The sequence below is a fragment of the Lolium rigidum genome, chromosome 6 (genome assembly GCF_022539505.1).
Source record: "Lolium rigidum isolate FL_2022 chromosome 6, APGP_CSIRO_Lrig_0.1, whole genome shotgun sequence".
Lineage (NCBI taxonomy): Eukaryota > Viridiplantae > Streptophyta > Magnoliopsida > Poales > Poaceae > Lolium > Lolium rigidum.
In genome coordinates, this window is record NC_061513.1 from 158,579,253 (window position 1) to 158,604,411 (window position 25,159).

At 43.8% G+C, this 25,159-nt stretch overlaps 2 protein-coding genes and 1 long non-coding RNA gene across 3 annotated transcripts; 2 read left to right on the forward strand and 1 right to left on the reverse strand.

The window, feature by feature from the left end:
• Positions 1-334: 334 nt before the first annotated feature.
• On the forward strand, positions 335-4,122 carry LOC124667263 (peptide deformylase 1B, chloroplastic-like). The gene is made up of 7 exons (XM_047204564.1): positions 335-557; positions 656-794; positions 1,141-1,333; positions 2,621-2,731; positions 3,013-3,075; positions 3,664-3,775; positions 3,869-4,122. The coding sequence occupies exons 1-6, from the start codon at positions 347-349 to the stop codon at positions 3,760-3,762; spliced, it is 816 nt and encodes a 271-aa protein (XP_047060520.1). The 5' UTR covers positions 335-346; the 3' UTR covers positions 3,763-3,775; positions 3,869-4,122.
• A 2,294-nt stretch (positions 4,123-6,416) lies between these two features.
• Positions 6,417-10,421, reverse strand: LOC124663946 (polygalacturonase At1g48100-like). Its single transcript, XM_047201574.1, has 7 exons — positions 9,870-10,421; positions 8,710-8,841; positions 8,145-8,321; positions 8,018-8,059; positions 7,721-7,928; positions 7,164-7,354; positions 6,417-7,020 (listed from the first exon to the last, which is right to left on the reverse strand). Exons 1-7 carry the CDS (start codon positions 10,416-10,418, stop codon positions 6,625-6,627), a joined length of 1,695 nt encoding a protein of 564 aa, XP_047057530.1. The 5' UTR covers positions 10,419-10,421; the 3' UTR covers positions 6,417-6,624.
• Positions 6,832-11,564, forward strand: LOC124663947. The gene is made up of 5 exons (XR_006990431.1): positions 6,832-7,050; positions 7,770-7,938; positions 8,023-8,078; positions 10,820-11,116; positions 11,270-11,564. It is a non-coding gene; the product is annotated as an uncharacterized LOC124663947 (long non-coding RNA).
• Positions 11,565-25,159: the final 13,595 nt, after the last annotated feature.

Below are 25,159 nucleotides of genomic sequence, written 5' to 3' on the forward strand. Positions count from 1 at the left end.
GGGAAAATAATAATATTCTTCTTACATATTAGACATGTCTGCCTATCATATTCATCTCCTATCCATTCATCTCCTATCCAATGTAGGCCGTGATAATACCAATTTATAATTTTATTTTTCTGTTAAAACATAAGTCCATGGTTTTGTTTAGATCAAGATTAGTTAGTTAGAGCACAAACGATAGGGATTTCACTTCAGCCAGTCACCGTCCGATCACGATTCAGCGGGACAGCGTTGTCCACGGCGCGGTGTCTGCACACCACTCCCCATCCAAACATCGCGAGGCGTTACCGGGGAAAGAAAAAAATCGAACCAAGCACGAGGGTCACGAGCTCACGACACTCCCATGGCGGCCGCGCGCGTGCACCTTCACCTCTGCCCGCGCCTCCTCCGAGCCTTCGCGTCCTCCACGTCCCGCCCTCTCGCCGCGACCCACGCCAGGACTTCGCCCTTACGGCGCGCGGGGCCGGCCAGGCCGCTCGCCGCCCGCAACCGTCGCGGGGCCGGCTCCTCCATGGCCGCCGCGCCGCCCGCCGAGGCCGAGGACTTCGCCACAGGTCAGCAGCCGCCTCCCGAAAACTTATCCATACTTCGTCGTACTAGTAGCTTATAGTTCTATATCTTACTCGGTTGTTCTTGCTGTTGCGCCATGTAGCTGCGGACCTGCAGTTCGAGGCGCCGCTCAAGATCGTGCTGTACCCCGACCCCGTCCTGCGCGCGCGCAACAAGCGCATCAACACCTTCGACGGCAACCTCCGCTCCCTTGCCGACGAGATGTTCGACGTCATGTACAAGTGAGTCTGGAACTAGAGTAGGGCCATGCGCCCTTTTTTGCCTCTGCTGTGTTGTGTGCACCGGACCTGTTTGCTGAAATGCGGATGAGGTTGCTGCGCCACTTCTTTTACGAATATCCTCGAAATTTTTCGATTTGATGCACAGCGACTCGTATAAATCCACGTCGCCATCCATGTATACATCAAGTACCCATGAGCGTGTTGGTTTTCACTTATTTTGCACAAATGTGTACTGTACACCCTTGGAGTTGCTAGGCGGTTAGGACCTTGTTTCAGTCCAGATTTCTGCACACGTAGGATTGACACGCGCAAGGTATTGATTCACCGTCTTGGTTTCATGCCACAGGACTGATGGCATCGGTCTCTCGGCACCGCAAGTCGGGGTGAACGTGCAGCTCATGGTATTCAACGAAGCCGGGGTGAAAGGGGAAGGGCAGGAGATTGTCCTTGTCAACCCAGAGGTGTACAAGTTCTCAAAGCGATTGGTGGTCGATGAAGAGGGGTGCTTGTCGTTCCCTGGGATATATGCCAATGTGCTGGTGAGAACAATCTCCATACCAATACAAGCTGTGTTGCTGTTTGCAGCGAGAAGGTTGCATCTGCCATGTTTTAAAGTTACTGTGCGTTTCATTTGTCATGTGCTGTTGCTGGCTTCCCGATTCTGCATACTTTCCACATAATAAGAAATATCCAATTTGCAACCCTTGCAGCTGTTCAGTTTTTATCCGTGAACTATAAAACCGGTTGTTTCTAACTTTAAAATCTTGAATCAGGTCACTGTAAAATCGGTTGTTTCTAACTATTAGTTTTATTTGGAAAACTCTGAAACTTCCAAAATTTTGGAAAATAGTAAAAAGTCAATCCGAAAAAACAGATTCAGGGCTCCACTCTGCCATCGGAGTGGGCAAAGCAGCACCAAACAGTGAGAACTGCACGGATTTGGAACCTGGAGTAGAGCGAAACCGCAATGCATTTTGTGGAGTCGGGAAAACAGCGCTCGGTGCACTTCGTGTCTCGCCCGCACATCCTGACTTACAAGCTTGCACCTGGAGTTTATTAGCTTCTGAATTTTTAAAAATAGTGATATTACTAACCATATATTTCCTGATTTTTAGTCCAAGATGACTTTTTAAATAAATCGCTGACATGGCAAGGTGCTGACATGTAAAAGTGCCATGTGTCATCTCAGTCAGCAAAAAACTGCTCTGGATAGGGCCAAAGGGCGTGAAATAAACTGATTCAAGAGTTGAAGGATAAAACAACCGGTGTCAGAGTTCAAGATTGAAAAGTGAACTTATGCAACAGTAGGGTTAAAAAAATGGACTTGTTTCATTTTTATATGCACCCGAAACGAAAGTGATTTTTATCTTGTGTTATGCTTAGAATCAAGTTGACATTAATCAGCCATCTAGCCAACTGAAATTAAACTTGCACGGACTTTCTAACAATAATTTCAATTGTCTTAGCTTTAAAGCAAGTATGGCATTCATTATTACAAATAGATTATGCTTCACAAGTTCACATGCTGACTCAAAAGAATTAGAACATGAGAGTTAGGTTTAAAGCTAACTAACATTCATATGCTTTTATTTTCTTAACAATCTATGTTACGTAAGGAAGTATTATATATACCTAGCAAATGGTGGAACTAGTTCTTGATAGGCGCAGTTAACGAATGTAGTCAATATCCGCCTTTGCTGATCCTATTATGTGGTACTTTTTTGTGTTTATTTTTTGTGTGCTTGTAAATAAAAGGTGTCATTTATCTAATTACTCTTATGGGATTATGTCACTTGCGATTGTCTTTCACTACTGTGCTCTTGCAGAGACCAGACACTGTTAAAATTAATGCTCAAGATGTTAGTGGGGCAAAGATCAAAGTTAAACTATCTCAACTATCTTCAAGAGTGTTCCAGCATGAGTTTGATCACTTACTGGTATGTGCTGAACCATGATCAGACTTAATTATGTCATGTTTGTCTGCAAGATATCTGATGTAACTTTTCCGCTCAAGTTAGTTTATGTGGATGACATATTTGAATATTCAATATTCCGCTAAGTCAAGTCTGTGTCTCTGTACTTCACTGTCCATGTTACTTTTGATCCAACATACCAACTGGGGTCTAAGGACACCTCAATTTTCGTAATGGAAGGTATTGGGATGGGGCACATTCAGTACTATAGTCAAGTGACCACTCACCAAGTTGTGGATTTGCAGGGGATTCTTTTCTTCGACAGAATGACTATGGATGTTGTTGAGAGCATACGTGAACAGCTGAAGGTTAGTAAATGTAATTCTAGCCCAATGCAGGGTAGATGCATTGGAAATATCATAGTAGTTCTTGTGCTTATATACTCTCTCATAACTGAATAGCACAAATCTACACCACTGTTGTTAGTAATGGAACAGAGTGCCGCTGCAAATAATGCCTTAATATGCTTCAAAAATGTGCTTTCACAGTTTGTGGGAGCATAGAAGCCTATATTAATTGTTATCAGTAGAACTGATTCATGATAATGATATGCTACTTCTTTGTTACTGTATTAATCTTTCTTTGCTGGAGTTACATGACTTTGGGTTTTTGGTATGAAAGGTTTGGTCTATTGCTTCTGTAACTTTTCCATCTTTGCATTGTAACAGTGAAGGCACCTTCAATCTAAATGTGAATAATGTTTGCCGAACTATTTCTCGAAACATGTCCTCCTATATCTTTGCATCGTAACAGAGAAGGCACCTTCAATCTAACTGTGAATAACGTTTACCGAACTATTTCTTGAAACATGTGCTCCTATAGTTACATTTGTTATAGAATATATATAGTCTTGCAACTTTTGCTTACGTGAAGTCAAACTTTCTCTTTTAAAATAGGACCTGGAGGACAAATACGTGGAAACAACAGGACAGAAAAGCCCCGAAACTGTTGAAAACTACAGAGGGGCAAAGGATGTCATTAGTTTTTCAAGATGATGATTTTGCATCGGTCTCTTTTATCCTTAAACCTGTATAGTTTGTGTGACACTTTTCATTTGAATTAGGCAAAAGCTGAAATGTTTGTCTGCTATTGTGCAAACAGGTTCTGCTCCAAATGTTTCGTCAAGCCGAGCTTCACATTGAGTAGTTTGTGGAACAGTTTGTTGTGCATACTGCGGTCATTCTAGTTATGGAAGTTTTGCATGTCTAGATATTGCGATATCAATTGAATTACAGAAGGAAATTTTACAATTTACCAATGAAGTATTATTTCCAAGGATGAGTGTCTGAGTAGTATTTTTGTTTACATGCTATGATAAATTGTACTTTCTCTCTTTCCGCAAGACTATTTTGATCTCTTCTTTTCTTAATTTCTTAAAGCAAAGTAAAATTTGGTTGGCAAACAAATAAATGAGACATGAATGAGTATTTTATATGATGACAAGTGCATGGCTTTTAACTGCTAAGAATAACACACAATGACTGACACAGGTGCATCTGTTCTCTTGTTGACAGCATATGTATTATACTCGAAACACATCATATGCTCGTATATCTTTGTATAACATAGTCATATGGCACCATGTTTTTTTTGCTATTTTTTATTTCTTGCATAGCAGTATTTGTTTAACAAATAGTGAAGAAGTTCCAAGCTTTCCTGGCTAAATTGGTGCAATGAACCCCATGCAAACTTGAATTTTTTTCACATGATATTTGACCGACATAAATAAGGATTATTGTCTGTTTTACTTTGATTATTTGTTAGCAGAAAAATTGTTTCTTGAAAGCACATTGGTTGTAATATCTCAATGAGAGTGGTCGATGTGGTCCATTTTTGTGTTGATCGGGCGACCGCTGATTTTACATGTTTGCTATCGCCTATCGCTATATATGATGCAAATTCCCTAATAATATTGTTTCATGTGATCTTTGTACATAGCTATTTTAAATTATTAAGTTTTTGTAGTTGAAAAGGTGTGATTAATGTAGATAATAGCATGCACTGCAATAGGTTTCTATTACTGAATTATTTTAGTTTGCAAATGTTGTAATTTTGATTTTTTTTTTGTTTGCAGCATGTTATTTAGTTAGTGTTGCTAGTTATATATAGAGATGGTAATATAAGCTATAGGGGCGAATTATGTCAAAAGTTAAAACCCCCTTGTTCTGTGTGCATGGGAAGGACAGGTAACTAAGACTAGAAGAGTGGCACATCCAGTGTTGAAAAATAAATATCCCAGCTCGCCCACGTTTTTCTGATTATGGGCACACATTCATGTCCTTAGTTGCCAGATTCAAAGAAACTAATTGTTCTTGCATGCCAATGTCTTTTAAGAAATTACTGCGTGGTACTTATACCATGCTGTGTTTGATTATTACTAGTATTCTTACCATATATGGTATAAGAGGATTATGATATTTTCGTAGAGTTCAAAAGCGAGAACGAGCAATGTACGTGATGTTTATGATTTATTAATTTTTATAGTTCTTATGAAAATTTCCTTTTTTGTATTGCTTATTCAAGGCCATTGGTATCACTTGATCATTCATAGTTTTTTTGACATTGCGAAATCATGATACACAATTTCCCTTTTGTTTGCTTATTGAAGGCCATTCGAACAGCTTATCAAGCCTGACCTTTTTTGTTAGTTTAGATTTTAGAAGTAAGATCCCATTTTAAGGTTCACCAAGTATTGCACTTATCTACCTTACCTACCATTATAGCTTAGCATCGGTTCCATTGTTGTTTGGTGATGTCTGATTCTCATCCAGTTATAATGCTATGATTTAGATGGTAAAATGGCTTGAGTGTGAACATGTTATTTGTCAGCCTAGAAGTGAGATCACATTCTGAAGTTCAGTAAGTGTTGCACTAACATACCTTATGTAGAATTATAAGTTATCATCGGTTCCCCTGTTCGAGGACCACTGATTCTTGTTGAGTAACGGATAGAAAGACAATACAAATTCTTTATGCGTGAACATGTTATTTATACCCTAGTTAACCAGTGGTCACTTATCTGTCAGGCTCTCATGATTAGCTCACTCATCCTATTTGTAAACTATTATTATCTAATTATGTTGATGTATTTGGAACATTTTTCTATCTGTTTGTCAAAATCTTTCCAGCTAATCCCAATAAACCATGTGTCCTTTTCGTGCTGCAGTGCTACATCTCTTGAATATACATAATATGTACAGTACTACATTTCTTGAATACATAATATCTATGTCGCAAATGTTGCTATCATTTGTTTCCTAAAAGCTCACTGTATTGTACTTGTCGTTTTTCTAACTATTTTGAAAACAGTTTATGTTCCTTCAGCCCAAGTGTCAAAACAAACTTCCCCTTCGATTAATCAGTATACTCTGTTGGTTATCCAAACCTTTATAATATCGTAGCAATCTTTTTCTGAATCGTAATGCGGTTATTCAGTTGTACTGAATATTTTCATCGGGATCCTTGCGTCATTAACATTTGCTTCACCTTTACTATGTTGACACCATTTATTAACATTTGCTTCACCTTTACTATGTTGACACCATTTTAACTAAATTACGTGTAGCAGTGTACAGAAATGTTGTGGTATAAATTTTACCAGCTTTTCGGATTAGAATAATATGCTCGCTAGTTTTTCAGCTCACACATATAACCTTGCTGCCTGACCATTTCATATGAGAATATATATGTTTGCTCTACGGCAAATGTGACACACATGCTGTGATAACAGAACATAAAAAATAACTGTGTATATGCTAATATGCACATGACCAAGCAATGGTGCAAAGGGGTCGGAAGCATCACAACGACCACTCATGGGTAAGCACCAACTAATGGTTGACGGTACTTTCTGTGTTTCAGCATATGTCATGGTATGACTGCACGTTGTTCCCAGCAGGTTTTCCAATCTGCAAACAAGCTACGGGAGGGATGGTTGGAGTGAAGAGTTCCCCAAAAGCTTGCCAGCAGAAAGGGTTGTTTAGGTGGTAGTGGGGTACTTGCACTGGTTTAAGTTGTACTCCAGTAAGTGTGATTCCAGAACAAGGTGAGCTATCACTGCATGCTAAATGGACTGGCTTGATCGTGAATGTTCCCCTGATGTTCTCATACTGAACGCCTGACACTGCCACTGCTGATGTTTGATTTGTACAGGTTCTTTTGTCACAATAGAACTGGTCTATCATAATAGGTGTTTGAACTTCAGAGACTTGTATGTTTGAGAACCTTACGTCTTGAACCAGCCCTATACCACCCTGCAAGGAGAATTCAGTTTGTTTAGCTCAGTAAGTATTATGACCTTACTCCGCGTCCTTTCTTTTGACAAAACAATGTCTCATATCTGTAATGTTAAACTAGGTTTATGTTTGTACATACATGCTTGAATTATTGATCTTACCTGCCAGGTCTTGATTCTGACACCAGTCATTGTTCTGAACATGTTGACATCTCTTACTGTAACATTAGAGACGCATGCTTTTGTGTTGTCCCGGCCTAGTCCACCAATGCTGATTCCATGGCCTGGTCCACAATTGACATTGTGTATATAAATATTGCTACATCCTGTCTGGATGGAGATACAATCGTCACCTGCATGGAACAAGACAAAGATGCCATGGTGTATGTGTTATACACTTGTTGTACTATTTTGGTGTAACTGCAAAAGATGCTTCGATACTCGTCGCTACAGTTTTGCAGTATACCCTCATAAATATGAAACATGTCCTCTGCATTGCACAATTTGCAGAGCAGAGAGACATGCTTTCAGTTGGTCATATGACTGATACTATAGTATAGCATCTCAACGAAATATATAAATTGTCTTGTGTTCTCAAATTCTTGTTGAAGATATGATTCACGGGTTCAAGATTTGGCAAAACAAACTTCCTGAATTTTATGAATGCATGCTAGATGCCTAAGCTCTAATTCTTAAATTAATTCATAAAGAGAAATTACCGCAAGCCAAATTAGTATGATGAATGCTGACATCTTTTGAGTTCTGCAGGTGTATGCCGTCAGTGTTGAGACTGTTCTCAGGGGAGGATATTGTCAGGTCGTGGACCAGCACTCCTTGACAGTTGTCGAACTTGAGATGGCACTGTGAGCTGTTGACAATAGTGATACCAGCCACTACGACGTTGGAACTACCATAAAACCTCAATGCCTGCATAAGAGTATGGAATCAAAATTGGCAGAAGTTTGCTTTGGTATGCAGTATTGATTATGCACTAAGATAGTGATCTTAATTCTCACCGTAGGTTTAACCTGTGGCATCCTCTCAAGCTCCTGATTGTACTGCAAGAATATATCCAAGGTTAGTGATTAATAGAACAACCTTTGAATTGTATGATATAGTGTATACTATATCGTCAGGTCTTACTGTGTCATCATCTTCATCGTCATTTGGGTCTGAGTAGGTCCACCACTGTTGCCCCCTACCGTTTATGGTACCACTTCCTTGAATTGATAATCCATTTAGTTTGGTGAATTCAAGCCATTGAAGCAAACCAGAACCCCAGGCTTTAGCATTTGTTGGGGCTAAGATCGTTCCTTCCAGCTGCAAAATAAGCACCATATTTAACCCCATTATGTTTTGTGTTTCATTTCATCTTTACCAAATATACAGTTTGGCTGCTCTTTGTGCACTGATCAAATCACATGACAATCCTTCCATCTTCTGTAAATATAAATATCCCGCTACTTGAAACTTGTTGTGGCAGTGGCATGTTAGACATAAAAATAATTTGAAGTATTATGTTCTATCATTGTAGCATTGGAATCTTTTACATGCTCCTGTCTTAAATACCAAGAGTTTTCTCCCTACATGATAAAGAAATAGTTGTGTAGAACCCAATGCAGGCTATGCAGCTATCTGAGAAAACCATTTTCAGTTATTTATTTTGCGTTAGTCCAGAAATACCTTTTTAGGGGAAGATGTAGATTACCTGGAAAAGAATGTTTGGTTTGCAGTAAGGCCCAGAAAACGAGATTGGGCCAACAAGGAACTCTAGTTCTGATGGTACGAGAACTGTCGATGCCCCCTGCTTGCACGCCGCAGCCCACGCCGCTTGAAAGGCCTGCATGTACAGTAATTCATTAGAGGTTTGTTCTGAGAAGAGACTGTCCTCTTGTCTAGACTCGAGTACCACAAAATGAACCCAGCTGCAAAACACACTTATAAAGCTCAGATCTCTAAGCCAATTATAGTCTACTATTTTCATTGTGCCCTTATGGTGCTGCTGGCAAAAAAATTGGAGTTCGCTTTTTGCTGAAAAGGAACCCAACTACCCAAGTACACTGTTGAATGTTGATAGAACTCAAATTTACAGTGCATTCCCATTTTGCCATCAATTTGACTACAACAAAATCTTTTTTCTGGTCTCTTCTTTGGATTGTGAGGTGTGCTTTTATATTATCCTTTTTTAATAAAATTTTAAAACTTTTTTTCAACACTAACTATTTATTGTTGATTCATTATGAATGTAACCATAGCGAAGCGACAGTTATTGTGGAAACATTATCAATATTTTCTTGTGTGGGCCCTTACTTGATGCCCAATTTCGTCTCCAAAACTGACTCCTCCAAAAGGGAAAACAAAGAAAGCTGTAACCAGCTAGAAAGGCGGACATGTGGGAGGAACAGAACAATAAAAAAAAGGAACAAATGAAATTTCTGGCAACACACGCGGTCATCCAAAATTGCAAATAGTGACTACAGAAAAGATGGCACTAGTCCGCGGACTGCGGTTCAGCATCAGGAATCATGCAAGGGTAATGGTAGATGATCATTGAAATCATGGCTCGTAGGACCCAATGAAATCACTGAAATGTCTATCAACCATCATAACATGCTACGATGCATGGCGAAAATCCAAATATTCACGCAATCTGAAGTGCCATCACAAATTTACAAAAACCAAAATTCTTGTTTGGGAATGCCCATCCCAATGGTACAGTTTTTCCTGGCCTGATCAACATGGACCCACGCAAAACAAATGTGCAAAGGAAACTGGAGGGAACAATGAATTGCTAGTGAGAAATTTAACCAGAGAATGCATAATGCTTGACAAATTTTTATTTTTCTCCCTGAGAAAAAAGATGCTGACCTTTGTATCATCTGAAACTCCATCACCCTTGGCTCCAAAATCAACCACGTTGAAGACAGCGCCCTCCGAGGTGGCCGGTGGTGGCTGTGGCGGCGGCTGATTGCCCTTTCCACAGCTTGGAGGCGGAGGTTTAGGACTCTGATGTCCATTGCCTTTAGCAGGGCTGGGCTGCGGGCTTGGACCTGGCGGCGCATTGGGGCTTGGTTGGTATGGCGTCTGGTACCCTTTGGCAGCACCAGGGCCCGGCGGCGGGCTGACAGGCTGCTTGGGGCTCGGCCGGCTGCCTCCGTGCTGCCGATGGGAGCTGCCCTTCTTTGTTTTGCCCTTCCTCTTGAGCATGGAGGAGCTTGGTGAGCTCCTTGGCCTCCAATGCTTGCCTCTCCTTGCTGCGTCGCAGACATCAATGGTGGAGCAGAGAGCAAGCAGGACAAGGAGAAGGAGGAGGCCGAAGCCTTTTAGTCTGAGCTTCATCCTGCTGGCTGTACCTGCTTGCTGTGTGGAGAGGAGTGTTTTTATGTGCTTGGGACTTGGGAGGACGATAGAGAACATGCATCGAGGTGTGGGTTGTGAGGAGGGAAAGAGAGGGAGTTTAAGTAATAAGCTTCAGGGGAGGCCATGTTTGCGCCTCTCAGGATTAGATGAAAATGAAATGGAGGAAATGGGGCCGCAAGATCACGTGCATGCCAAGGTCTTGTAACCGCACAGGAAATGCGCAGTGTCTTCTTGTTGCTTTTGTTCCTCGCCATAATCATATAAATATACTTCGCAATTTCTCTCTCAAGTAAATTACTATATACACTTTGCAATTTCCTTTACAGCCATTCAGTCAGAACTTGTCGTCGGTTAACTTTTTTTGTTTGTTTATTATGCCATTGCTATTATTTCTCTGACTTGATCCCCATTTGTACCATTTGATCTGTATCGTCCTTGACATTGATTTACTGAAACAGGAATGAAGCATACTGTACACTTTACTCACGAGTGGGGATGGATAACTTGGGCACCAGATTTTGTGGAGAAACAAAACCACCAATATCCTTTGTAGCATATATGCTCTCCTGTGGTCCAAGAGATCACGTGCAATTAGAGCGCGAGTGTGTCCAATATGGCAGCTAATCCAAAGAAGATGCAGAATACTCTACCAGAAAATGATTAACCTAAGCGAGGCCACCTTGCCGATGTACGGAATTACCTACTCCTGCTCCAGTTGGGTGAAACAACTCTGTTCTGTTCAAAGAAACGATGAGGTGAGTAGGCACAATTAGCATCTCTAGCAAATTTGACAGTCTGTTCTGTTAATCAGGCATCCTTGGTTGGTTTTGTTTCGCGTGTTCAGTGATCGACAGGGTTATATGTACGTCTAATCTAATGACTGGTCATTCCTGCCCTTCTGTTTTCAGCTCGTGGAACATTTATGCGGCTCTGTCATGGCCGTGCATGCAGTGCAGTTATGTGTGCCTGGGCCCACTTTTCGACCGGTTGCAAAAAACCAAAGGCAAGCATGTGATCGCTGACCGGACGAGCTAGCAGCTAGCTCATGCTAGGCCGTTCGAGAAGCATACGCTCGTAGATCGACTGTGTGACACGTCAGGGGAGCCAAGCCCCAACGGTTTCGAGCTCACGCTACAACGTTGTACGTCTAAGGTGAATCTCGAACCAACAACTCCTCCGCTAGGGTTTACCCCTTGCTCCATCCCTTGACGCCCGCTCCTCTCCCTCTTGCTCGATGCCGTGCCGTCTATTGGGGTGCCCAGGGGAGCATGCTCCAATCAGCTGCGGGGTTCCGCCACAACAGCGTCCTCCTGTTGGCTTTGACCATGGTGGCGGCAAGGGGATGACGACCTTCAGCTATCTCTTGCAGCAGAGTCGGGTTCCCGGGGCGGCGGCCCATGTCGGTGGCGTCGAATGAGGCTTGGGCTCCTTCAACAACTTTGCTCGGTGGTCGAAGGCTATGGTGCTGGCGCTCTTCGGCATCGGCTCAAGTGTGGCGGTGGCCTGTGGGTGGTCGCCGAATTTGGATGACCAAATTTGACTTTCGAGGGTAGGGTTGGTGGAGACCTCGACGTGTTGTTGGCACGATCACAATGGAATGGGTATGGGCGTGGGCCAGCTCTTTCCTGTTGTGGGAGGTGCGGGGCCGAAAGTTGAGAGAGAAAAAGCTTGCCTAACTTTTGCCACTGCCGCATCTACGGGTGTCGCTCTCTCGTTGGAGACGCCGTTGTAGAGTTCTTCCTCGACTTCTTTCACCTTGGAGCAAGCTTTTTGGGTGAAATCCTAGACCCTTTGAGTCGGGCGACATGCGTCGTTTTTGTGTCGCTTTCCTCTTTTGGGGCTTCTACTTGGTACATGCTAATGTAGGCTTCATGTTTGTTTTTGCAAGATCTTTGAGGATATGTGAGTGGTGAAGATGACCTTTGCCTCGGTTCTATGTGTTGTATGTGTGGGTAGGCTATGGTGGCTCTGTGTACCCTCGCAAAGGTTGGTGAGGGGTGTTACGGTTTTATGCCGGTTTCCCGTCATTTTCTTAATTTTATAGTACGTTATAATGAAATGAAGTCTTTTTGACTATTTTTTCGAGCCAACGGAGTCCACCGAGGATAACCGGGGAGGAGAGCCTCCGTGGCTCGATCTCGCGATCGACGGAGACGAATGGATCCAGGTGTGGTCCGGAACACACCGGCACGTAGCTCCGTCCGTGTGCCCCGCGGCAGTGATTTTTGCCCGAAACGAGCAGCCACCGCCCTGGCACAGCGAAAGATAGCTAGGCTCGGCAGGAGACGATCGAACGTGGCGCACTGGCCGCACATGTGCCTCGCTGCCCTTGATTCTTGAATGGGCACATGGGCGACGCCGGTCACGGGCGTCGCGTTTTGTCCGGCAGCAACTGCCGCAAGCGGACGCCGTCGCCATCTCCGATTCTCCCCGTACTCCTCGTCCAATCAATCATTCACGCATCCATCCGCCCGTCTCCTCCTCCGCCCTGCCGCTCACGGCCGTGCGTCCTCCGGGTCAGGGTGCCCCTGTCGTCGGTCGGTGACTTCATTCACCAGCCGTGACCCGCAGGATAACGATGCACGTACGCTGGCCTCACATCTTTGCCATCACTTGGGAGCCGGTAGATCTACACCAAATGTATGTCTTTCTTCCGCTAGAGCTGCACACGGTATGGCCGTAAGCTCCTGTAAAAGCATCTATAACAGAATCCGTAGAACTGGCCGAAATCAAAAAAGTCGGGCGGAAATACGGGTTTAGGCCGAAACTGGGCCAGAACGAAGCCCGAACTTGCGACCTGGTCCGTAAAACAAGTTCGGGGGCCCGAGAAACTCGGTGGCCGCTCCGTATTAAAAGGGGCAGCGGAGAGGAATTCGGTTTCCAAACCCTACTCCCCTCCGCCGCTACCACTTCCTCCACCGGCGCCTGCCTCCTCTCCGGCGAGCAATTGAGCCGCCGTCGTCGTCGCTCCGCCGCTGCTGCCACCACCCCTCCGTCCGCAATGGGCCGCTTTAGACGCGTAGATAGGGGAGGGGACCGAATCGGCACGGGAAGCCAGCTCCGCGTCCGCTGGGTGCACGATCAGAGGCGGACGGCGCAAGGCAGGTGCGCTCCGACGTCGCTTGGAAGCGGGTGGCACGGAAGTGACCACGATCTTTCGCGCGCCGGGCAGCGCGCGAGGAGGAGCGCGAAGGAGAAGCCGAGGAGGTGCCCCCGGCTGGCTCGTGCAGCCCGCCGCTGCCGGCGCTTCCCCCGCACGGCGATGACGATGACGCAGACGGGCCGCCCCTAGCCTGCGGGAGCTCGACGGAGGCGGCAGCGTTCGGGCTGGCCGCGGTCATCGTCGCGTAGGAGTCGCCTGCGCGGAAAAACCCTCCGCCGCCGCAAGAATTGCCCGGGTGATGATTCGGGGCCTAATCTATTAGTTTAGGTCTCAAATTATCGAATGTAGCTCGAACTGCTACGTATATTGGCAAGTTTAAATGTATATTATTGATGAATGTAGCTTGATCGGAGCAAAATGGGTTCAATTTCGCAAGATCGTCGCATCACATTTTTCCGCGATGTTGATTTTCGTTTTTTCAGTTCATGAGTTCGGTTTCTAATATGCGTCACGACAAAAACCATCTAAACTGAACTGTTCGGAGATCGAACTCCGCGTTTTTGGTTCAAAAATATACAAACTCTGCTAGAGATGCTCTAAGCATTATATCCACGTTTAACTAAATCTATCTGCTAAGCAAAGTTATACAACCATGTGAATGCAAGATGGTTAGAAGGGATGCGCAGAGAATTTAAGCATATTTTTACTAGGCACCTATTCTATACTCTATACAAATAATTAGATTACTCAAGAAAATGTGTGTCGGCGCACAACAGCCACGTCCGCGCGTGTCTCCTGTTTCTCGTCGGGGCCTGCCCGCCAAAAAATGTACTTCAGCCTAAGTCTGGCCACAGTGCAAAGTATCATGTACCCGTCTATGATACTATCTCTATAGTGGTTAGTATCATCTAGTAGTACTGTATCATAATTTATGATATTTAATTATTTCTAAAATCTCAATGTAATTGTGTGTATAGGATGTATTTGATATTAAATTTTCTAGTTTCACGTGCTATGATACAGTATAATATTATGATACCACTAGCATATATCTCCTCATTAATTATAATATCACATTAATTTTTTGTCAATATGTCATACATGATACTTCTTATGATACTAGCACTGTAGCTAGCCTGATGTAAAAAATGGACAGGCACCAAGTCACAACGATAGTATGCACTTCAGCGTAATGTAAGAAATGCACTTTTGTGACGGCACGACGGATGCCAGTAAAGAGGCCCTGAATCGAACCCACCTGCTGATATTCCACATGCCCTTCTCTAAAACAATCATCGCCCTACGCTCGACGCTAGGCGGTCGGCGTACTCCATTGTCACAGACAGGCAGAGGTTCACAGACACGTAGGAGGGATTAGGGGTATGTGGCTACCGGTTTAGCTTCACATCTGGCCTATCTGTCCTGTCGTGTTGGCGCTGTCAGCCACGTAGCCTCGCTTGCTTGCCCGGAAGGATTTTCATTGATTTCTTGCACAGGTCCTAGTCGTAGTACTCCTTTATTGGATATCTCGAGAGTCCACTTTGCGAGAATCTGAAGCTCTGATTGTCATGCCGCCGCTCTACGTTCTGTTCTTATACGGTGGCATTCGACAGGTGTATGCTTTATACACAGGCATTTGTGCCCTGGTCACGACATCAGCATTGATAATCTACACTGTCGTAGTACATTTGTATAATCAATCGTGCTACTTCAGTGCAGTTCTGATAAGATTTTGTATACAGTGTAGAGGCACAACCCACCACAAGGCATATAAGTGCTCCCTACTGTGCACATACAGTTACAAATGAGGTTTGATCGTAGCCTGAAGAAATGACTGACAGACGACCGATAGAATCACGTGACAATGTTTCTATCGCTAGTGGCAACCTGCAGGTTTGACGATTGATCGGCGTTTAGCAGGCAAATGCTCGCCTGCTCGGTGAAAGACAAACGCACCGGCAGGGCCTGACGCCGACTGGTTAATTCTAAGCGCAAACACGCTACGGACATGCAGATGGATACACGCTGCAACTTGCCAGTGAAACAACAAATCGAACGCTGGATGTAGAATACTCCGTACCGCATCCAGCGTTGCAAGTAGCAAAGTACGTAGTCTCGCGAGCTGTCGGTCTGACAGTCTCTGTGTACCACAAAGCAAAAGCTCTGCATATACATAGTACTGTACTGCGTATATCCAATTGGTCTGGTTCTCTTTGTCTCTTCACTCTCCGGCCTCGATCGCTAGCAAGATAAATGGGGTACGTCTAGTAAATCAGTGGCACTCATTGTCCATTGTTCTTTCACCCAAAAGCTTTGGAGCCTCATCAAGGCGTGGCTCGGTCTCTTCTTCCTCAACCCCAACACTTGGCATGCGATGACTCTTCGAGTGGTGGACTCTCATGACCGGTGCTTCCACACCGGACATCAAAGGTTTTGCATTCATCGTTCTCCTCACCTCTACACAAGCATATGCCGCCATTAGTGATTCTTGAGAACATCAAAAAAGACAAAGGGTGAAAGGGTGGAAGTTCTCTCGGGGGTTAATGTGAAAGACAAAGGGTGGGTCAACGAGATTTTCTTGGGTGGGTGATACGTTTCGGTCGGAACGGTGCATGAAATGTTTGGTTTTCAAATAAGGGCTTCCATATAGTTATATTCAATAAAATTTAACTTCGTAGCAACGCACAGATTACTAGTGTCGAGGTCCACATGAAAAAGATTTGTATTGATCATGTGTTCTTATTCTGGTAATCGATTCCAAGTTTAGTTAACTGTGTTTTCCTCTCTCGTCTATCCTCCTGGTCATGTACTTTGCTCTAATGCATACAACCAATTATGGGGCTTGAATTATTAAATTTATTCTCTAATGCATTGTTGAACTTAGGGGGCAACAAACAGAAACAGATTGCACAACATCCTCCCCTTCCACAGTTGGCTAGGCTCAGTCCACGAAAACAAACACTGGACGTACGTGTAGGATCGAGCTTGGATCTTGTGGGGGAGGCGCCCAACTACTGCTGATCTGAGCGAAGGCCATGGCGCCACGCATTTCCAAGGGAAGCGATCTGATACGGCTGGGCTGATGATCGGCGCGCCGTGCACGAGATGGATCGGGGAAAGCTGGCAGGCGTCAAGTCTCGAGCAAGCGCTGTCCTCTTGCGCGCGCTCGTGAACCGTGCCACCCTCGTGAAGCCCCCGTCGCCGCCACCAACACCTGCAGCCTGCAGTAGGTGCCTCGCCGCCGCCGGTTTGCGTCCACGGCCAACCACTCGCTTTCTGGTTTCTCGCCTCCGCACGTTGGTTTTGGCCGACACAGCGACACTGTGGCTGCAACCCCGTGGCTGGTATGACATGATGCGATGCGACTCCACTTCAGGGCTAGCTTTGATTCTCGACAATTTTGTAGTACAGGAAGAGACTGGTGAGTAGAGGATCGAGGAGGATTATATTCTCAGCAGGCCCGTACTTGCGAAATTGGGCCGATGGGCTTGTGATAGCCCTAGGCAATGGACTACATGTAGGAACACTTTGTCAGTAGCATAATACCTAACCTCCAAGCGGTGCCGGCCGCGGATCCCTATTCTCCGCTCAAAGCGGGAGCGAGCGGTCGCTCCGCTCAGAGCGGAACTGAGTTGGGCCGGCCCATTAGGGACGGAAATGGTTTTTCTTCGTTTTTTCTTCAGTTTTCTCATTTTCTACTGGTTTTTCATTTGGTTCTGCTGGTTTTTTCTCTCCAGTTTTTTGTTTTGCTGATTGGTTTTTTCTGAACTTTCCAAATTTTGAATTTTTTTAAATTTGAACGTTTTTTAAGTTTGAATATTTTTAGATTTGAACTTTTTTAAATTTAAACAATCTTTATTTTGAACACTTTTAGATATGAACATTTTTTGCGTTTGAACAATTTTTAAATTTGTTTTTTTGTTCTTATTTAAAATGTGCATATTATAAATTTGTTTAAATTTGAAATTTGTTCAAATTCGAAATTTGTTCAAATTTGAAATTTGTTCAAATTTGAATCTTGATCAAATTCTAAATTTGTTCAAATATGAATTTTGTTCGATTTAAAATTCTTTGTTTTTAAAAGTAAACAATGTTCAAATTTGAAAAAAAAAATTTGAACATTTTAATAATGTGAACATTTTTGAATTTTAAACAGCTTTCAAATTTGAACAATTTTCAAATCTGAACAATTTTCTAGTTTGAACATTTTCAAAGTCTGAACAATTTCTAAATTCGAACATTTATTTAAATTTTGAATATTCAAAAAAAACAACAACAGACAATCATAACGATAGGATTCTGGGATTTTCAGTCCCGAACGATCGAAGGTCCAGCGACCGCGGACCCAAATGGGCCGGCCCAGGTCGTAGTCGTTAAGCGATTCGGTCCCCTTGCATCGCTTTAAGCGATGTATAGGAGCACCCGTGCCGGCCTATGCTATGAGCTGCTTCATGCTGACGAAATTTTTGTGCAAGCAGCTTAGCTCGATCTCTTCAAACTCCTGGTGGGGAGACAGGGAGGAACAAAAAAAAAAGGTCCATTAGATTGGATGGAAAAGAATGTGCAAAAGCAAGGAAAGATGAGGAATGGGCTTCATGGACTATGAATGTTTTAATCAGGCTTTCTTAGCTAAACAGGGGTGGAGAATAATCACAGAAGCAATCTTTATGTGCGCGAGTGCTGAAAGCGAGGTACTTTAAAGAGGTGGTTTCTTGAATGCATGTTGTCCAAACAACTCCTCGTAGACCTGAGAGGAATTATCCATGGACGCAAGCTACTCAAGGCTGGGCTAGTATGGCTTATTGGGGATGGTTCATCTATCAAAGTTGGGGAGGGCAACTGGATCCCTAGGTCAGGGGCACAACGTCCACTGGGACGGCGACAGGAAACGTGCTCAACTATGGGGGGTGATTTCATTATTCCTAGCGGGGGTGCATGGGATGAAAACAAGGTAAAGGACCATTTCTTTGAAGTCGATGCCACTGACATCCTGCGCACTACTGTGGGGAGGCCAGGCTCCCTGCATTTCCAGTCATGGAATTTCACCAAGAATGGCATATTTACTGTTAAATCCGCATACCACCTTGCGGTACAGTGGAAAAGGGCATCCAAGGGCACTGCTGAATCTTCAAGGTCTACTGAAGAACATAAGGGTTGGCTAGCATTGTGGGAAGCTCAAGTTCCAGGGAAATCGAAGGTCCACATGTGGCGCTTAATTGAGAATGGGCTAGCAGTGGGAGCTGGACTTAGTCATAGGAAGATAAAAGACGGCGTTGTCTCTCTTGCGTGCGGCGGAACTGAGAGTTTAGTTCATCGCTTCTGGACCTGTCCTCATTCAGCGTAAGCTTGGTCTCTCTTATCTGATCTAACAGGGATCACTTGGACTGCACCACCAAAGAGACTAGTGTGTCATGCTGAGTTGAAGGGCTGGCTCCTAGACTGGATTGACAAACTTGACACTTAATATGGATCGGAGGATGTAATGTACATTCAGTGGATGGAGATCCTCTCCACATTGATTGTTTTGGAAACAAAATTAGTACTAGTAGCCAGCCATTAAGAGGTGTACAAGGAAACGCAGGAAATACGTGTAGCAGCATTAATAGAGCGAGCCAGAAAAGGATACTACTAGTGTACTCTGGATTCATTGGCCGCCATTAAGCATGAAAACCGAAACGTCAAAAAGATGGATATGGAAACACGGATGGAGCCGGCCTCGCATATGCAAGGATAAATAGAGGCTGATGCCGCCCGGCCACCAGTACCGATTTATTAGCGAGATCCAAGGGATGACGATCCAGCAGAGCATGTCCTTTCTCCTCCTCCTGACCGTCATCTCAGCCGGGGCTGGGCTTGCGGCCGGCGGCCCCTCCTCCGTCATCACGTCGACGTGCTCCGCCGTCGCCAAGGACACCGGCGCCAAGGCAGTCTATGACAACTGCGTGGGCATGCTCTCCGCCTACCCGGAGGCTGCCTCCGCCGTCGACCTCCGCGGGGTAGCCATCGCGGCGGCAGACCTCACGGCCGCCAACGTCACCAACATGGAGGCCTTCATCCAACAACTCATCGGCAACCTCCAGAGCTGCCTCCAGGCATACAAAGAGATGAGCGAAACGGTGGCGGGCGGGATCCAAGACCTCCGTGCCGGCCGTATCGACGCGGGAGTGAACAAGCTAAGATATGCCGAAAACATGCCGGAGCAGTGCTTTCTACCGTACGTGTATGCGAAGAACCAGAGCCCCATCGACAAGGAGATAACTGCTACCATGGAACTGGCTTCCACGGCTACCACTATCGCGACACTACTGAAAGGCGCGCATAAAGTCTGAGTACGTCGGTTGCCCGCATTGCATCCCCCGGCGACGAATAATGCAACTCTTAGGACTTGTTTATTTCTAGTGTTTTGAGTGTATTTAACGGAAAGGACGGGATAATCCTAAATTCCGAAAAATCTCCGATAGTTAATCGAGTAATCATGAGCCATGCCAACAAATTATTTTATTTTTGCCTAGATTTAAAATTCTCCTTTTTAGAAAAGAATATTCAAGAGAATTGTAGGGATTGGGTGAAAGAGAGAGATTCACCAAATTTCCTCCCATCCCAAATCCAAATCCATGGGGTGAAAATAGGAGAGAAGTTCCCTAAAAAGAAAAAAGAAAAAGGAGAGAAGGAACCAATTCCTTAAGCTATTTCTTAGAGTGTATTTATAAGTTAATAATATGTTTCGGTCATCGTGTGAGTCGATCGTATGCACTTCCTCCTTACGAGATTGTAAGGCACCAATAAAATTGCGGATTGGATGGGAATCTTAAAACAACTCTATCTAAGCTCCCTGAAATTGAGCTGTTGTGGACGTTCGGTTTGGGCCTACATGTCGGTGACATACCAAGTTGGTTCTATGTGTTGATTCCAAGTCGGGTCCTCTGCGTTGATTGCATTTTGCATATCCACCATGTCTCGGTCTCGCGCCTCTTCTCCCGATTAACTTCCTCTGCTCTCTCTCCTTCGGTCGAACTGCCTTGCCTATTTAGCATCCCTTCACCACCGAGCGACCGAGATTGCATGCCGCCTCGGCCTAAAGTCTCTTCCTACGTCTCTATCACTTGGTGTCGCTCGCCACCACCTCGATTCGCTCCCTACCCCGCATGAAGTTGCTTCGGTCATCTCCCATCGCTATGATGGTAACTTCTTCCCACCTTCCCAAGGCCTGCACTCCCCTCATCCTCCATCCCTCTTGGATCATGTAGTCTCGTACTTGTTGTTGCTGCATGTCGCGAACTTGTGGTGCATGCGCTTCCGCTGCATGCTTGTTGTTGTGTTTCTTAGGGGGTGTTGTTGTGTTGGGTCAGCATGCATGCTTGTTTGTTGTTGGGCTGTGTGGGTGCATACTTGCTGACTCATGTTAGTGCTTTGATTTTCCATGCCGTTGATATTTTGATTTGCCGTACCATAGACCGGCGATCAACCGCGGATTTTGGCATGAAAATTTGGACCGGTCAGTATGCTAAAGACACTAAAATTGGTTGTTAGTAGGCTGAATTTCACAAGTTCATAGCCATACATCTCATGGATAGCCTAGTACTCTTCCATTCCTAATCCACCTGTACGGTTGGGCGTTTAATATCTAAAAAATTAGAAATGAGTCGGTTTGTGAAGATCTTGGGATTATTCTATCCAACCTATTTACCTTAGGTCCCAAATTCGCTATCATTTTCTCACGGATCAAGCTGAGCATAACTGATCATAAGGACCGAAGCTAGCATCCCTTGTGTGTGTGCGCGCGCGTGCGTGTCGATCTAAAACAAGTTTTAGAGTTTTTTCTTTCAAAATGGCAACCAATGGCTGCTCATCATTTTCCTTAAGAATGAGTGAGAGGGTTTTACCGAGGATTACAGGTAGCCAAGCCACCCACATGAACCATGCTAGTGTCACCTGCTACTCCTCATCCTCACCGGCACACAATACTCTACTGACATGCCTTGAATGCGCCGTAGGTTTTCGTCGGCAACACTATCAAGTTGGACAATGCACTGCGCAGTCCAGCAATGACAATAGCTTTAACTATCTTCCTTTGCAATGTTGGGTCTCGGTTGCCAAGATAGGACCACCAACATAGATCAGTTTCATGAAGTAGTCTGGGATAACATCCATACCTTTTACTTATAGAAAATTTGGTATCAAAATTCTTTAGCAAAAGGGCATTGCATAAGTAAGTGGTCTATGATTTAAGGGTTGATCACACACAGTGCAACTGTCAAGATCATCAAGACCTTTCTATTTCCTTCTATCTGCAGTCCAACATCTAGTACAAAGAGCAAGCCAGCTACTTAACAACAGTTTTTATGGCTACCTTAGATTGTTCTGAAGAAAAAAACAGAGTAGGCAAACAGGGGTAGTGGGGTGGTGGGGTGGGGGGGGGGGCAAGGCGTTTCCTGATATGCTCCTTGATAAATAAAATAAATGCAAAAATAGCAAATAAATTTGAAAGAATCTGAAATTTTTTGTATAATAAACATGAACAAGTATTCTAATTGCACATAAAAATCTCCGAGAAAAGATATATGCAGTGGTCTGTGCAAAAAAAGACAAATCAGAGTGATGTAAGCAACAAATCTAGATGTTCCAAACATCACCGTATTTTGTCTTTTTTTTTTTGCACAGATCACTGCATATGTATTTTCTTGGAAATTTTTGGTGTACCGGACGAAGCTCAGTGATCACGTGTATACGCGAGCACGCGTTAGCTGTTCAACAGGTGTCTAACGCCGTCAAGAAAACGTTAAGGGGAGAATCGCTTGTACTAGCTTTGGCTCGCTATCTTTTCCAGGGATGACAGCCGAATCAGGTAAACAATAATAAAACAGCGAGTCAATCCTCATCACGGCCCAGAAACAAGGTAAATACTATCTATCAGAGCCCGATGGAAAACAATTCATCGGACCTCTCGAGCGACGTCCATCTGGTTCCTATCAAACGGCCTGGGTTTCTTCCACCTTGATTTTTTTCCCCTGTCAACTACGCACGATCCTTAAATTTCTTGGTCATTAACACCTCTAGATCCCTGCCTTGGTGCCTCCCCAATCGCCCCTAAATCATGCCGCGCTGCCGAGCGATTTTCTCGTGCTCGTCGCTCTGCTCTTGCTCTCCCCAGGATCGCACATGGCCCAGATCTCTCCCACGGTGCCGCTCCCTCCCCTCTAGGTCGTCACCTCTGCCTCCGCCTTGTTCGTCTCGTGCGCCGGCGGCACGCATGACGCTCTAGGCTGGGAGACGTTGTCCGAATATTCAGGCCGTAGGCTGCTTCCACCCCGTACTTCGACGACTTCAAGATCCGGGGAGAACTGGAGAAGGTACTAGCGACAACCTCAGCGGCAGCAGGTGCGTACACCTGCACCAAGCCGTGCTTGCATCTCCATTTTTTTCTAGGCTGTGATTTATATCCAACCTCGAAGCATTAAGGTACCAATTGATTCTTTAAACTTGGCGTAATACAGACCAAATCATGTAGTCAGGTTAGACTGTATTTTATTCAAATTTGTATCTTCCGATTTTGTCTGTGCATCTTTTAGTTGATTAAGCTGACAAAAATCCCGATTATGTTGGATGAAATTGGTCGGTATATCAAAAAAGTTACAAGCGTATATGGAGGGCAAATGCATGCTACTTTACACTGTCAAATCCATGCTTCTGATATGTCTCACTTACGTTGGTTGGCAACAAATTACTAATTCAGAGAATCAATGCTTCCTATATCCAATATATTGGCTTCTTTAGTACTTATGTGTGCTTCCTATAATCATACATATTAAACTATCATCCTTCCTGTAATTCTCGTTTAAGCTGCAACAGATCCATGGCATTGCCTGTGTGAATTCTGTCTTATTTTTGCAACGCCTCTTCATGTTGTACAATTAGCTTTTTATTTATAGTGTTACGGCATATGTAGTTGAGGCCAATTATGCTATGCTTGTATCTCTATTTGTGTTCATCATACTTTTCGTGTGGGAGTGGGACTCCCTGTATCACTATACGTAACTCTATATGCTTCCATGCTTCCTAACTCAATGCTTCCATTATTATATGTCATTATATGTTTTTTTTTGGTTTAGATAGTTTGCTGCATAGAACCATGCTTCCTCCTTTTAGATTTGTTATTTTCATATTCAGTACCATTGTAGTTTAAACATTAACCTCGTGTTCCTAGTTGTGTTTCAGGCTTCCAAGCTTCAATGTGGTACTAGTTATGTTGAGGCATCACAAGTTGATGCTTCTAAATCATGTATGTGTTTGTTCCTGAAAGTTTTCGTAATTAGAACCCTTTCTACCTTCGTTGTCCAAATTGTCAATAACAATGCGTTTTAAGCATTGCCTCATGCTTCCTACATTTCTCATATATGCTGCTCATGATACACATTCCAGATTACCTTTTTGTCCCTCAATGAGTGCTATTGGCAGGATACAACGACATTGACTATTGGCACGTCGAGGTTATGATTATGCTAGTCAATGTCAAGGTCGAGATTATGCTACTATACTTCAAGATAGAGATTATGTTGATCAAGATCACCTGTGTGAAGCACGGCTGCTGAGATGAGCGACTTCCTCATGGTGTTCAGATGTAGGCACTCCAAGAGGCAGTGGAGGCATGAAGTTGTTGTTGCAGGTCATAGACGAGCCTCTGATGCTCACGTCAACGCGCATGTGGCTTCGCCATGAGAGGCAGGCGGAGGGAATTGTGCCCAATGGCAAAATCCCTATGAGCAGTTCTTACTGTATACCGAAGCAAGTTATTATATTAAAGGAAGCATGAACTATTTTAGTGGGAAGCAGTTATATCCTTTGTAGGAAGCTATTTGTTTCAACAGATACAGTTCTTTCCTAAGAGAAATATATGCTCCTATGGAAACAAATGTTGATAGAAACAATGTTTGTTACATTGGAAGCAAACGCTATTTTATTTGTAAAAAAAATTCTCCGTTGGAATGTAACAACCTAGGTTTTAGGAACGCAAAAGGGTAGAAGTAGGATTTGTGCATTCATAAATGTGGGGAAATTTTTTCTTTTAAATTTAAAACACAAAGTGTGGAGCATTGTATTCTTGCTACATGATCTAGTATCACTAGCGTGTGAAAATACAAAGCAACATAACCTTTGTTGCTATTTGTGAAAATGGGAATTAAAGATTCACCAAGAAATTTACATGAATTCAAAATGGAAGTTTGATTTATTGATCAAACTTGAATTCTAAAAAAAATACCCAAATGACAGGGAAACAATTAATAATCTTGTTGGCCAACGGGAAGCAAAATTATCTTGGTAGGAAGCAATCTTGTTGGCCAACGGGTCACCGCATGGAAGCAATGTTTGTACAAGCAAATATTTGTTACGTCTTTTCTACTATGGAAATAATAAGGTAACGACCTCCAGTTGCCTTGGAAGCAATCTTGTTGGCCAACGGGAAGCAAAATTATTTTGGTAGGAAGCAAATTTAAGTTTCACTATAAAGTATATTTGACAGAAGAAAATGATGCTCCGTCAATGAAAAATAATGCTTATGGCAAAAAAATTGTTGATGTGATTAGGCAAAAACGCAATTAATTTGCTATCTTTATTAGTGGCAAACAACTCATTATTTCCCAAATATATTTCCTAAAATTATGGGATTATTTTGGATAGATCGCGTGTATTATGGTAG

What these genes read in the sequence shown, in the direction of transcription:
- LOC124667263 (XM_047204564.1), top strand. Translation starts at nt 347, where the DNA reads ATGGCGGCCGCGCGCGTGCACCTTCACCTCTGCCCGCGCCTCCTCCGA. An exon ending in GGATATATGCCAATGTGCTG is followed by an intron (nt 1,334 to 2,620) that starts GTGAGAACAATC and finishes GTGCTCTTGCAG; the next exon opens with AGACCAGACACTGTTAAAAT. An exon ending in ATGAGTTTGATCACTTACTG is followed by an intron (nt 2,732 to 3,012) that starts GTATGTGCTGAA and finishes GTGGATTTGCAG; the next exon opens with GGGATTCTTTTCTTCGACAG.
- LOC124663946 (XM_047201574.1), bottom strand. Translation starts at nt 10,418, where the DNA reads ATGTTCTCTATCGTCCTCCCAAGTCCCAAGCACATAAAAACACTCCTC. An exon ending in AACCAAACATTCTTTTCCAG is followed by an intron (nt 8,322 to 8,709) that starts GTAATCTACATC and finishes CTTATTTTGCAG; the next exon opens with CTGGAAGGAACGATCTTAGC. An exon ending in TCAGAATCAAGACCTGGCAG is followed by an intron (nt 7,021 to 7,163) that starts GTAAGATCAATA and finishes TTCTCCTTGCAG; the next exon opens with GGTGGTATAGGGCTGGTTCA.